Here is a 15,156-nt window from a genome sequence, read left to right as displayed (position 1 = left end):
GAGTATAGAAAACACAAAAATATTCCGTCGGAATTCATCTCACGATGGCTGTCGACATTAATGGGATAAGCGTTCAAACAATATGGTGACAAACCAAATTCCTGAACATACCTTTAATTATGATTTGTATACTGGTTCTGAGATTTCGATGACTTTGGCTGCATGCGGCATACACTGCCTCTGGGATGGGCCTACCTCGCTTTGACACTCCCTTGTCAGAGTCGGTCATGACCATGACAGCATGACGACGACTGCATGACGACGGCGCAGTGATGACGATGAAAGGACGAAGGCGCTATGGCGACAACGCCATTATGGCAGCGGGAAGACGAGTAAGAAAGGATGATGGCCGTATATTAACGACATGGTTACGACAATGACGTGAGGGCCAGGGGATGACAACGAGTGTGTGAATACGATGAAGTGGCAAAGATTGTATGACGATGGCGGCATGATGACAACAGGTGACGAAGGCTGTGTGAGAAGAATCGAATGACGAAGCATGAATGAGGATGATAGAACGACCATGGCGGCATTACGACATGATAATGGTGGCATAATAACGATTGAACGACGACAGCGTGATTGCGGTAGAATGACGAAAAAATAAATTCGCTGATGAGACTATGAAGGCGGTATGACTACGATGGCAGAACGACAATTGGTTGACGTTTTAGCAATGGCTGTGGCACGACGAGAAGAAGTGGACAATGACATGACGACAATGGGATGATGACCACCGCATGACGACGATGGTGTAACGACGAAGGCTTGACGGAAGTCGGATGACGAAGGTGGTACGACCACAACGGCCTCACGACCACGACGACACCATGGCCACGAGCGCATTCCTAGTTGCTCAAGCTAGTAGACAACTTGGATCACTAGGGCAAGCGTGTGAAAACTCTTGTTTGTTTCACTCTTCTGTGCAATATGTAAGGACCTGAGGGGTTGCTTACTTCAGCAATGTTTAAAATTTTCTTTTTTTTCGCACTTCCGTATTGGCTCACTCGGTATCCGACCAAAGCTGTCTGTGAGCTGAAATAGAAAATTATATTCCACCAGACAGCTGGGCGAAACTACAAAAGAAACCCAATACAAATTTCCTAGAAAGATAGCTTGACACATAAACGAAAATTTGCCCTGGTCCTGGGATATCGTATTTATAGAATCAACGCTTTTCTTGGCTGGTAGCTCTACTATGTGAGCTAATCAAGAGGCTAGCACATCGTGGAGCAAGGCCAGGTTCATCGACAATATGAAGCAAAGCAATGGACGGTGAATATTCCAAGTTGGTTCTACGGAAGCCTGCAAGGTGACGGAAAAATCCCGAATGGGGCAGTTGTTGCTTTCACGAACATTCCTCCACCTTGCGGGCTGCCACACTACATGATTTGCCATAGTCATCGTCTGTGAGGCGCAGGGCTGGCTACGGCGTCGATTAAAAAGGGCAGGCCACAAACGAACTCCATGCCTTGACCCATAACCCACAAGTCCGCGAGCAGCCCCATGAAGCGCACGGTTCAAACCTCCAGGCCCAGAGATGTGAGAGCCAAACACCGAAAGCGATATCGACTCAAGGAATACAATTACGACACTCAGCTCTTCGTAGTGCTTCCACCTCACATGTACAATTATTCAGGACGAAGTGTCAATCCGTCGAGAGCGCACTACGCAACGTAGCCATACAGAACCACATTTATACTGTGAACCGGCATGTAAGGCATAGATGGCAAGTAGTGCAACTTAAGTGCAAACCATAAGAACAACCTCCTAATTCTAAATCCAATCCTCAATCGGTTGTATGTATCTTCACGCAGACTCATGCTGATGTGATGAGTTTACTCGTGCACATGTACTTATGTATTGGTTTGCTTACCTTGCCCCCTTTGTTATTATTTCCTTCCTTGACCATGGGCTCATAAACGCACCGCCCACAGTGAACAAACGTTAAGTACCACCAACGAATAAACATTCTCTCTTAATCTCTTCCCGTCTAATATTCAGTTGTCTCCACAATGCGCAACCGTTTCAGTTGTCTGCTTTCATTAAACGTCGTATGCTTAAGATGTTCTTTTTATGTGGGTGTTCAGTTGTGAAGCTTGGAATTGTACCGAGTTGATAGAAGTCGCTCTCGGTCGCGGTGGCCACATTTCGATGGAAACGAAATGCAAAAAACGCTCGTGTACTTAGATTCCGAAGTACCTTAAAGAATTTTATGTGGCCAAACACAATGAGGACCCCTTTCACTAACAGCCACGGTGCTGCATATTTGAACACTAAATCTCGTGAATAAATTGTTTTGATCGAGCAGTAGTAACCGCTGTTTAACGTAGAAACAAAGTTAATAAACACCACACACACACATGCACACACGCACACACACACACACACACATATATATATATATATATATATATATATATATATATATATATATATAAGTCATATCATAAAAAGACAACAACTACTGACACGAAGGACAACATAGGGGAAATTGCTTGTGCTAAATAAATTAAATCAAGAAACCGTAAATTAGTGGAAATGAATGTGGATGAAAAAACAACTTGCCGCAGGTGGGGAACGATCCCACAGCCTCCGCATTTCCCGTGCGATGCTCCACCAATTGAGCTATACCGCGGCGCCGATTCCCCATCCACTTTATTGGGTATTTATGATTCCTTGTAGAACCCTGGGAGTGTTAGCCAGCGCCACCACTCACAAACCTTGGTGGCGGACGTATATATATATATATATATATATATATATATATATATATATATATAGAACTTGAGTGGTGCTACAAGGTAAACAGAACAAGTATTTAATTTCGACAGTTTCGATCGGTGGACCGATCTTCATCAGGGTTTACAAAAAAATGGCAGTTCGGCCCTGGTAGTGAAGACACCAGACCGGGTGCCCGGTCGTTCTTACATACATCAAACCGAGAGGAACAGTTGTGACAGTGATTGATTTTCGGCGCCTTGGCAGATTTACAGCGGCCTTTGGCAGCTATGCAGGGCAAGAGGAAGGCGGAGTCACATGTATGTAGAGCAAGGAGGTCAGTGAGGAATATATCGGCCAAACAGAGACCCCTTTTCGCCTGCGGTTTAACAATCACCGCGCGCATGTGAAAAGTCTCCCCAATTTACCCTTCTCCAGGCACGTTCGGCTGCCAGATCACTCCTTTGAACGCGTGAGCGTTGTGCTCTTGCAATCTGGTTTCCAACACACCCGTGCACGCGAGCAGAGAGAATCTTTTTTCATCCATAAATTTGGAACGTACACTAAATGAATTAATGAGAGTCCGGGGCGGCTGACGTGCCTCCGGGATATGCCGTGAAAGTGCATGGGAAACGCGAATACATGTTCTGTACTTAAAAATTGAGACGCTGTCTATTTACTGCTTGCTCACCCCACATGCGCCTCAAGGGCGCGAGCGTAAAACCAATAAATTCAGTTTCCTGGACCCTGCCACTGAAGTGGTCATTCTGAGTGACCTATTGCCCTTCTTGAAATACGCACGTGCTGACTTGATGGCAGTTGTCTGGTAAACGTTCAAAAATTGGACCACAAGGAGGCTATTTAACTCGGCTCCCTAAATCTAAGCCCATGGGCGCACTTGCTTTGCGAATCCCATGCATATATACTTTTTTGGAACTATATATTTTTTTTCGCACCGTAGCTGGACCACAGAGTTGCCGGAACGGGCCGTGCCTTGTATATGTGTACTGTGACACTGTGTTTCTTTCCACAAGTTGCCGCTCTTCTGTCTTCCTTCTGGGCCCCTTCTCTATTGTGCCCCCGCCACCCGATTCAACTTGCCCTCTCTCCCGCTACAACGGCAGCCCACGCACTGGTGCTGCGGAACGACCGTTTTCTCCCTCCTTGCCTCGGGTGAACGGGAACCTAGCTGCCGCTACTTCCCGCCCCCCTCACTCTCCGACTCACGTCTCCCTCCTCCTGTGTGCTTTTTTCTTTTTTTTTCTTTTTCTTTCTTTTTCCCTTTTTTTCCTCACTGACCTCCTTGCTCTACATACATGTGACTCCGCCTTCCTCTTGCCCTGCATAGCTGCCAAAGGCCGCTGTAAATCTGCCAAGGCGCCGAAAATCAATCACTGTCACAACTGTTCCTCTCGGTTTGATGTATGTAAGAACGACCGGGCACCCGGTCTGGTGTCTTCACTACCAGGGCCGAACTGCCATTTTTTTGTAAACCCTGATGAAGATCGGTCCACCGATCGAAACTGTCGAAATTAAATACTTGTTCTGTTTACCTTGTAGCACCACTCAAGTTCTTTACGTTTGAAAGGTAGCCTGAAGAATCCCTCTTTGCCTACTACTATATATATATATATATAATGAGAGAGAGAGAGCACGCGTAACGCGAAGGCGTGGGATTGTTCCCCACCTGCGACAAATTGCTTTTTTCATCCACTTTCATTGACGTTAATTTATCATTTTTTTAATTCAATTAGTAAGTACAAGTAATTTCCCCTATGCTGCCATTGGTGTCTTTGTTTGTTGGCTTCTCATGACATATACGAGGGACGTTCGGAAAGTTACTTTCGTCCTTTTTTTAAAGAAAAGATGGTGCACCAGGTGAAACAGACAATCACCATAATATTCCACATACGTTGCTGGTTCAACGACGGAAGGAGCGTCAGCGGCGGAGGAATGATGCACGCGCAGAGCGCCGAAAAAGAGATTGTTGCAGCCCCAGGTTATTCGAGTACAAATCAGGATGGCAAACAGACTCGCGCTGATAACATAATCGCCAATGGGAGTGCGTGCTGTTGTCTGGTATCAATGGAAACGTGGGACTAATATGTCCGTCATGCGTGAACGCACGGTTGTCAATATATGCGGCACAAAATTTTAAAGAATTATGTTTACTCTAAAAACAACGCGTGGTATAATGCTTTGTAGCCGTAACTCAGTTCTGTTCTCACGCAGTACTGAGTGAAGACGAGGCCTTGGCGCAGTGCGTGCTGTTCTTTCTCGCCGCCTACGACGCCCTCTCGACTGTGCTGTCCTGTGCCGCCTACCAGCTGGCGCTCAATCCGGCCATTCAAGACAAACTGCGCCGCGAAGCCGACGAATGCTTTGCCACACACGTGAGCACAGATTTTGTTGGATTGTCCAGCCTACATAGGCGAGAGATATTGTTATTTCAGTCAAATGGGCATGCTTCCCGAGAACCACTATAGCCTAGGAAAAATACTAGATCCTATGCCTTCTCCTTCAAAGCAACGTCAAGCCACAAATTTACTTTCCTTCTTTTATTCCTTGAAGACATTGCCTTAATTGACAAGCTCTAGCCCGCTTACATCCTCCCCATCACATTTGTTTCACCTGTATGTTCCACGTTCTTATATCTTTGCTTTCTTTATTCCTTTCCCACCCTCCTCCTCCTCCTACGACCTCAGCCAAGTCAGATTCAGCCAAATCACAAAAGAGAATTTGGGACCGGATCATACCTTTAGTTTATCTAGTGTTTAGTGTTTTCTTCTTCACACTTGCGAAATTCGCCATATTCAGATCTTTAACCAACGATGTAATTTCCGTTCTGCCTTTTTCTTCTTTCTTCTCCCTATTATTATTATTATTATTAGTAGTAGTAGTAGTAGTAGTAGTAGTAGTAGTAGTAGTAGCAGTAGTAGTAGAAGTAGTAGTAGTAGTAGTAGTAGTAGTAGTAGTAGTAGTAGGAGGAGGAGGAGGAGGAGGAGGAGGAGGAGGAGGAGGAGGAGTAGACCACCAGGTTGTTTCTGGGCACGTTCATAAAATTGATTGATACACTAATTCATTCCTTCATCCATTCATTCATTCTCTTCAGCGAACATTCCTGTTAAATGAAAGTCTAATGACATCTTTACTGGTCAATATTTCGTACCGAAGTTGATCGTGTTTACTTAGACTAATGTTTAGAAGAGGGAGTTGACTATCCACATGTCAGCATCTCCACTTTGCTGACTGTTTTTCATTGCCAAGAGTGAAATTTCTAGTCGGTGGGCGACGTGATGAGATTTATTTCCTACTCTCCCACCTGGTGCAAGCGTTGCCTGTTTACGTGCTAATTCAACAAATGCTAATAAAGCATAGATAATTGCCAGCTTTATAGCTTTGCCCGAATTACTTCGATGATATATACTATTCATTTATAACCAATTTGGCAAAAGTGAAATTTTGTTGCAGTTGACAGTTGAAGTTTACTGTGACCCTCTTGCCCGCAGGGAGAGGATCTGAACTGGGATATCGTCAGCAAACTGCCTTATCTGAATTGCGTCATATCAGAGACGATGAGACTGTATACGCCTGCATTCAGGTAAGTAATGTGTACGGGTAACTGTGAGCTACGACCGGGTAAACATAAGGCCCTAAAACAGGAGGGCAAGTCTGTGCAAGGGACATTTGAGTATCAATGAAGGAATATCAACATCCCTAGGTGTCACACTCTGTTTTAATCCTTGTGTGGGGTGTCAGTTTGGTTACAACATTTAGCTGCAGAAGGCAGACTTGATATTCCATACTCATATGCGTACGGCAATAATTAGGAGACTGTAACACTAGGGAAACTTGCAAAACTTGTATTTATGCTACGCACGAATTTATTCAAGGGTGACCAGCCAGTCCATTATTAGAATGTGATAGCTTACAACGCTTGCAGAAGAATAGAATACAAATAGAAGCTGCATAGAAACTCGAATTTTTCGAAAGAAGAAAATCCAGCCAATCATAATATGGAACATATTATTATCCAAGGTGGTCAGCCAATGACCATGAGCGCTAGCAAATCAAAAACTTTGCATATTCTGTCCATGGTGCATAACACAGCATACATTGAAGACGCAACGTTATTTAACCGAGACTACAGACAAACACGAGCCCCGTGCAGGTGCCACAACTAATAGCGATAAGCTTGTTCCGCTCAGTAACAGTTCCTGGCAAAAAGTAATACTTAAGGAAATTTTTCTAGGGCGTGAGAATGTCACCAGTAAATCACGTCTTTTCCTTTATATCTTATCCGGATGAGCCTGTCGATTATTCTTGTGACACCAGTGTAATAATACTCTCTCTGCTCAAATCTGCTTCTTTTCGCAGGCTAGATAGGACCACGGTCGAGGACTATGTTCTCGGAGATACAAAAATCAAGGTGCCCAAGGGCTGCGCCGTTATCATCCCAGTCTACGCTTTGCATCGGGACCCAGAATTTTTTCCCAACCCTGAAGTCTTCGACCCTGACAGGTAAAAATGCAGCAAAAAAAAACCGGAATAATGTCAGACCGATGCGGGAAGACAAGGGCCAAGATAGCGTAGCGATTCTATTTCAATGCTATTTTTTTTTTTTGCGCTTTGCCAGTGGTCCGAGCGGCGCTGTGCCTGCTTTATCACCAAGATCAGCAGGCCGTAAACCGTACCATGATAAGAAAGGAATAGAATAAAGGGAAAGAAATTCTTAAACTGGTCTATATAATCATTTGAATAGAACAGCAGGATCTCTTCGAGGTATTGTTCTTGTTTTGCATATTGTTGTCTCAGCGTGCAATCTATATTTCTCTATAGAGACAATGTTTTCTCAGCGAGTTATCGCAACGTTTTTGTATCGTGTATACGTGTTTCTAGCCTCTTTCGTGGGCCGATCCCGAAGGTAGTGCACTTTAAAATTTGGACGGTCAACCTGTGTACGTGCAGTTTAAAAATATGGGCCGATCCCGAAGATGGTGCACTAAAAAACCTTAAGCAGTCCGACGCTTCTCCTGCTCCCCTCACACGAGGGGCCATGCGATAGAGTGACGTGCGCAAGGAGGAGGAGGAGGAGAAACATTTATTAAAAAGATAGGACAAGCAGGTGTCGTTCTGCTTGTGCGGGAGGCGCCCTTAGTCCAGGGCTCCTGCGGCTCTTGCTGTCGCCCGGGCCCGCCGCACCAGTTGCTGCTGGTTACGAGGGTCCGAACTAGTCAGCACGGCCTCCCACTGTTCGGGTGTGGGGTTGGGTATTTGCGGGGCCGCCTTCACGTTGGGGCACGCCCATGTGGTGTGATATAGGGAGGCGTAATCATTACAAAGGGGACATTTGTATGAATATAGTGTAGGGTGTATTGCGTAAGACTCTGTCCAATTATCTCCTCCAGCTCGCTTAGGTAGACATTGCCTTCCATCAACGTCAAGTAGAGGCTGCATCATCTTCCAAGGTTTCCTTCTCTGATTGTTTTCTTTTTTTTGTGTGTGTAACTAAGTAAAAATAGAGGAGTCGCCGTGACTATGGGGTGATTAAGTCTTCTTTTATAAATTTATTTGAAAAAAAAAAAACACATGTATAGTCTGTACCGGTAAAACACGCCATCGTTGTACATTGTTGCCGCGTTATTGGCAAACGAACGAGCTGCCTAAATGTAACAAGCGGTTAAAGCGATACCGTTTCCTACAAAATTACTACAGGGAACTCTGGCGCTTGTTCATACAGGAGTCGCAAGTATGGCGGGTAAAATATCAGAAGGGGAATTGTTGCTAGTGCGTGGATTTACTTAACTCTCGCCTTTCGAGCTTCAACCGGCTCTGTGACCTTGCAAATTGGTCATCTTCAGCTAAATGTTGCTTTATAATTTCCACAATTTGCAATAGATATGCATGTGCGCAAAGTTCTTTTACTTTATTACGTTTAGAAAAACGTGATTGCTCGGAAATTTACGAGGACAGAGCGTGATGTATAGCTGCACAAGAACGTCTGATGCCACAAGCGTGAAGGTTACAGGCAAATACAAGTACTATCCATCATTATTTTTGTATATAAACAACCATGGTGCCAGAGTTTCTTCTAGTAATCTTTGTAAGTACAGTACTTGAAATGCAACGGCCTGAGAAATCGTTTATAATGCATCCTGTGCATCCTCTCGCGTGCACTCAGTGCTTACTTTCTCTCTTTCTTTCTCTTTCTTTCCCCCCCTTTTCCTCAACTGCAGTATAAGGTAGCAAACCGGATGCTCGTCCGGCTGACCTCCCTGCATTTCTTTTCCTTGTTTTCTCCATTATTCTCTGTGGATGGAGCCCCGGGGAGAAGAGTCCCAGTGTTGACAAAATCCATGTATAATGTCCAGGTATATACGTTTCATCACACAGAAAGTGTGAGCACATAGCGAGCGAATGCGTGTACTTCACTGGGTGATGCGTTCCCGCAAAAATGAATGACGAATGAAGAGGTAGATGCACTTTTGATTACTTTCTTTTCACATGCAGGTTCAATGACGCGAACATCGCCTCCATTAAGCCCTACTCGTACCTACCTTTCGGGGCTGGGCCCCGGAACTGCATTGGCATGCGCTTCGGATTGCAAGTCGTCAAGTTTGGGCTTCTATACGCTATTCGTGCAGTGGAGTTTGTGCGTTCGGAGAAAACAAAGGTTGGTGGCAAAAGTGCCGTGACAAGTCAACTTCCGCTTATTTTGCTCAGTCGAGATATGCAGAACTAGTTCGAACTATGATATCTTCTAATGACATGCACTATCAAACGTAGAGTGTTATTTAAAACTTATGTCGACTGGTCTGGTGCATGATTTGCACATGCAAACGATTCTTATAAGATTACGAAGCGCGAAGGCCGCAGTTCTACCCTCATCACTTCTGACTCGATATTGAGATGCTCAAAACTATCAAGTCTTCTGCTCGCGGCAACTCTCTGACAAAAACTCCACGTATTGGGAGACAGTGGCCTCTACCCAATATAGCTAGAGGTACAATCAAAAACGCTCGTACTTGCACTCTTACGTCACTGACGAACACCAATGTTTTAATATGGGAGACAGTGGCCTCTACCCAATATAGCTAGAGGTACAATCAAAAGCGCTCGTAATTGCACTCTTACGTCACTGATGAACACAAATGTTTTAATATACACCCGGCAGCACCTCTAACGCGACACGTAATTTCACAATTCGCACATATCGCATCGTTGGAAATATAGCTTTCGTACTTCACGTAAATCTCGTACTTCTCGTTTGCGTACTTTCGTACGCAAACGGAGCATTTCGACAGTTTATACGCGGCCCAAATCGGCATATATTATGGGCTGCCCTGTACGGGTGATATACAGGGTCTTCAGAGTTAAACCCCCCGCAATTTTAGTAAAAACGAGATGCTACCTAAGCAAGATCAGCTTGCACAGGCAGTTCATGCACTTTAGCGTACAAAATTTTCGCCAGCAATCAGAGTCATCAAATGCAGTAATTAAGAACAAATTATTAACTTTTTGCTATCACGATTTACGGTATACGTAATACTTGATACCTCAAGACAATCGTATTTGAAAACAACTTCACACTCCGTGATTCTGGCGGTAGCGCTCCTGTTCCGAGAAATTAATCATCAAATTTGACACTAAGTCAGCTAATTTCGCATTCAGTGCGTGGATCTCGATAGGCTACTACTTCAAGCGTCACCGTTGCTTTGGACTACGCAGGGCTACTCTACTGATGATATATCGGTTGTACGTTCGGCCCATAAAGAGATTTGGCTGTGTATTATTTTTCGGTGCCCCGCTTGTAGAATCGGATCCCCTCGTAGATTTAGAAAGAGGAACTCAAGCTCATGGCTTGGGCTTCCTAGATTCGTTGCCAACATTGATTTTTATCTGTCATTTGTGTTTCCCATGGAATAATAATTGGTGTCCCTCGAGGCAATTTGGAGTTCGTTTTACATAACTGCGCTGACCGTATTCCGCAACTAAACTGTTTTTACACAGGTCTGGTCTGTCTTCGTCCCCTCTATGGTATTTTCGCAACGTGTCTGAATCTATTGAGCATATCTTTTTCTGTACTGCCGCCAAAATTCAAGACAAAGAAAACGTTTTCAAAGTACCATTTAATCAACTTGGCCTATCACTGACTTCGCCAGCCATTCTCTCCCTTGGGGCGTCTCCGCTGGGATTCAAAGGGATGCTTTTCTTGCAATGTACAACTTTTATTAGGGATAAAAACGATTAGCTTAATAATATTTGTGGATGATCTCCTCGTTCTTTTTTTTTCTTAATTTTGAATTATTTAATCTCAAACTTTATTATAACATTCCTCTCAGTTCTACACCGTTGTCTCTCAGCCACGCTCTCATATTCGAAGTTTTATTTTATTTATTACAACTGCAGACCCTTGCGTCCAAGCAGGTGGGCAATTTCAATATGACAGCCATAATACAAAAAGCGACAATGGAAACTATTTCGATATTAGTGTAATAACATATAATAAAACAAAATAGCAATGGAGCCTGTTTCAAGATTAGGCTAATAAGATGTAATGCAATAGACATTAATACAAAACAACAACGGAATGTGTTTCAAGATTAATGAAATAATGTAGCTCTACGACAACAGAGATTCCACTAACAATAAGATTCCAATCTTATTTAAAAAATCATCAGCTCCTCCGCCCTATGAAGAAGGACGAGCAGCGAAGCTGTAGTGTATTTTACTAAACTCAATCGACGCATCTATGTATATATAGATATTACGCTCAACACGCGTCCGGCCCATACCAGGGTTCCGTGGAACCTGCCGACAAGGTTGCCTAGGCGACTATGACGTAACCACAACACACAGCGCCCACTGGTGGTAGCAACAGTCTGTAAGGGCGCAGGTGGCCGTTAAGCGGAGCCTCGACGCGAGCGACGATATACGCTGACGAGGCGCAGTCAAAGGAGTGCACGAAACAAAACACGTTTGTTTGTCGTTTGCGATTGAGCATACTTCCTAGTTAATTAGCTGAATGAAACTTGGAAGGATTGGACTTCTATATTCTAGCATACAAACATGGGGCTCTCCTTTTTCCTCCCGTAGAAGCCCATGTATTGGCAGCAGACGGGAATTCCGCAATATTTACAACTTCACTGTGAATTACGTATTTATGAAAAGTAGATGAAACTCGGCGTAATGTTAGAGTCTTCTTAGCGGCTAATTGTCTTATAATTTTTTTCGGAATAGTTTTAATAAAACAAGGGTCATAGCCGTTTTCTGTAACCATACTTTCTCCGTAGACAGCCATGTATTGACAGTAGAAGGAAATTCTGTAACGTTTACAACGTCACTGTGCGCTAGCTAATTATGACAAGTAAATGAAACTGGGCGTGATGATAGAGTCGTTTTAGCGACCAATTTCAGTCTGAGATTTTCCAAGGTACCTTCATTAGATTGAGAGCTACAAAGCATTCGCGAGAAACTGAAGACGAACATTTTTCCGTGTCGACGCAACGCGTAGGCGGACGGACATCGACCACCACCGGAGGGTAGCTATATACAGCTTCGCTGTGAAACACTTGTGAAACCGTCTGTACTTTTACCACCCTCCCGTATCGAGTATGAACCGTTGTAGGGAAGCAAGAAAATGACCCCATCGGCGAAAGCACCGTCCCAGTGCTTGCTATAGGTGCGAGTGGTGTCGTTTTAGCGGGTGATACGGATGACATCGGAGGAAGGTCGAGCCATGCATGGGATTAACAGGCGCGAGTTCTAATGTGAAGTTTGTCACTTGCCGCAAGACATGGTACGGGCGAAATCAACCTCTCGCAGAGGCCAACTCGCTGTGACGTTGTTCTAGGAAAGGCCACGTCACCAGGGTTGGAGTGAGTGTCACAGGGGCGGGCGTCAGAAACGTGTCGTTGCTTTGGTGACATCTACCAGCACACATCTGTTGACCATACTGATGCAATGCCATGTTAATCTCTGCTCTAAAATCACTTTTATCGTAACTTCCCTGTCTCTTCTGTCTCTTCTGTCTCTTCTTTCTCTACTCCTGTTATTTTGTATGTCTTCCACGGCAATGGAAAAGTTCAGGTGTCCACAGAAAAGTGAGACAGTCCTTACAATGCCCGCGTCCTTTTCCTTTCCTGTTTGCCGCAATTTACTCCTACTACTGCTACTAATAGATAGAACTTGCGCTTGTAGAATTTTTTAGTGTTTCGACCAAGCATAAGCAAGCTACGTAATTGACGATTAGAAAAACCGTGATCACCATCGTGTTCATGCGTCGCTATATACTGTAGATTACTCACTATAGATCATTTGTTTGGAAACTATTGACATGTGTGAAAATACAGTTTCCAAGAACTTGTCACTTATATGCCGAGCAGTGAAGTCAAGGAACTCTACCAGGTACACGTGGTTCTAAGACCGGCATATCTGCGTAAATACGCTGAAATCTGATGATGTCATGGCAGATGCAACACCTGTCAAAGATTTATGAAATCACTATTCGACATTTTTCTCATTTCCTGGACTTTTTCAGGTTCCACTTCAATTTGAGACAGCTGCAGTCAGCGTGTTGAAGATAAAGGACGTCACCATTGGGATACGAAGCCGCGCGCAGTGATAACCTTTGCAGCGGGCGTGCTCTTTTTGCTCAAGTGAAGTTTGCACTTCTGCATTAAATTTCGTAGGTCTATTTTATTGATCTTGTCGATTCGATATTTGGTGCAGTGGTGAATAAACAAAATGCTCTGCAGATAGGCGGCAGCATCGAGTTACAGTAAACTACAGGAAAGACATAACAGAAATTGAAGCAATGAAGCCGAATAACGTAATAGATACATGTTACTGCAGCAATGGTTCTGCCGCGAAGTATCTGTAATTGCGCTCATATGCTTATGTGAGTATGTACAAATGCCTCAATTTGCGCTGTTGCGTCTTTCGTATATGTGAACTGGTTTACACAGCAATAAGTTGTTCTTGAGTGTGCAGTATAAATGTCTGCCATGTACAGAGTATACGCGTACTGTGCTTCCCGGAGTGTTGCTGAACAGCTATTGTGGCTGTTCAGAATAAGAAGGCTGATTTGATTTCCGGCAATGAGAAATGCAAGAGTAGTGGTTTGTATGTATTTTTGTGTGCCCTGTATCTTTTCTTCAACGAAAAAAAAAGAAAGAAAGAAAAAGGGCTCGTAAATAGAGCCCTAATTATGCAAACGAAATCCATTCCAGTGGGTCACGCAGACCATTTGTGTTTTAAAGAGAACGCTCACGTATATAGCAAGATACTTGAGACAAAAAACATGTGAAAGATTACCGTGGTTGAAATATTATTATACAGTATTAGGGGGTATTCTGAACAATGTGTCGGTACTAACGCCGAAATATGAAGGGAAAAACTTATAGCAATAGTCGACGCCGCTGAGAGTGCCACGTCGGTGGTTCGACTAGGGAGGCTTCTACGCACGGTTGCGCCAGCGCGTGAGGCTAAAGTGCCTTAAATTTCGTAAAGTAGCGCCACGCTTTGAAGAATGCCACCTCGTCCTCGCGCGCTGTGGCCGAGGCCGGCGCCGTGTCGCTATTGGCCTAATAGCATCACGTGGGCCCTCGCGCCGTGCATCAGTGCCATTTTTGCTCGAGAAGCGTCTAAGCAGTGGCGAGGAGCGCATGTTGGCGCCGTTGCTACGCTCGAGCAGTGTAGGCGGCGCCACAGTCGAGGAGGGATCATGAAAGAGAGGAGAAACGAGGAGGAGTGAAGGCGGAGGAGGAGAGTGTCGCTACTTTACAGAGTTTAAAAGGCTTTACGTGAGGCATGTGTGGATATGAAGACTCCCTAGGTTGGGCACTTTGTTAGTGGCAGGCTGCGCGCTTTCTTCGTGCCTTCGTCACACATACGACCTCAACGCAAGACGCCAGAGCTGAAGTAGTTGTACTGCTTGCATCTAATTGTCAAAACCTACGGCAACATCCAAGACCAGGCAACACGTTGTTAACCATCTATTAGCTACCTTTTCAAGATTGAGCAAGTGTTTACCTGTATAAAATTTACTAGTGTCGTCTGCATAGAGTATTATGTCAGGAGCTTGCGGTATATGCACGATGTAATTCATGTAGGTAATGAGGAACAGCGGTCCTAGAATAGAGCCCTGCGGTACTCCATCTTTTAGTGCATGCAATTGGGAACTACAACCCTTTGAACAAGTCAACTGCACCCTGACAGATAAATAATTAGCCATCATATTTAGTTCCGTGCATCGGATACCCTAATGTGGGAGTTTACAAAACGAAATAGCGTGCTTGATGGAACTAAACGGGTTTTTTTAATGCCTAAATATTCCAAGGGTCTATTGCTTATTATCAATGTTGTGAATACACTTTCTTTTTAATATCCAGTAGTGCCACTTCTGTTTATTTTTTTTCACGGAAACCAGAT

General features: G+C 44.3%; 1 protein-coding gene across 1 annotated transcript in view; it reads left to right on the top strand.

The window, feature by feature from the left end:
• LOC126531119 (cytochrome P450 3A8-like) overlaps positions 1–13,425 on the top strand; it is a 39,973-nt gene extending 26,548 nt beyond the window's left edge. The window contains exons 10-14 of the mRNA XM_050178524.3: positions 4,957–5,117; positions 6,234–6,325; positions 7,102–7,245; positions 9,235–9,397; positions 13,265–13,425. Of these exons, the coding sequence (XP_050034481.1) occupies positions 4,957–5,117; positions 6,234–6,325; positions 7,102–7,245; positions 9,235–9,397; positions 13,265–13,348 (644 nt within the window). The 3' untranslated portion in view covers positions 13,349–13,425. The remainder of the gene's footprint in view (positions 1–4,956; positions 5,118–6,233; positions 6,326–7,101; positions 7,246–9,234; positions 9,398–13,264) is intronic.
• Positions 13,426–15,156: the final 1,731 nt, after the last annotated feature.

The sequence above is a fragment of the Dermacentor andersoni genome, chromosome 5, assembly GCF_023375885.2.
Source record: "Dermacentor andersoni chromosome 5, qqDerAnde1_hic_scaffold, whole genome shotgun sequence".
NCBI lineage: Eukaryota > Metazoa > Arthropoda > Arachnida > Ixodida > Ixodidae > Dermacentor > Dermacentor andersoni.
The sequence above is the reverse complement of the archived record's forward strand: the minus strand, read 5'-3'. Positions and strand labels throughout refer to the sequence as shown.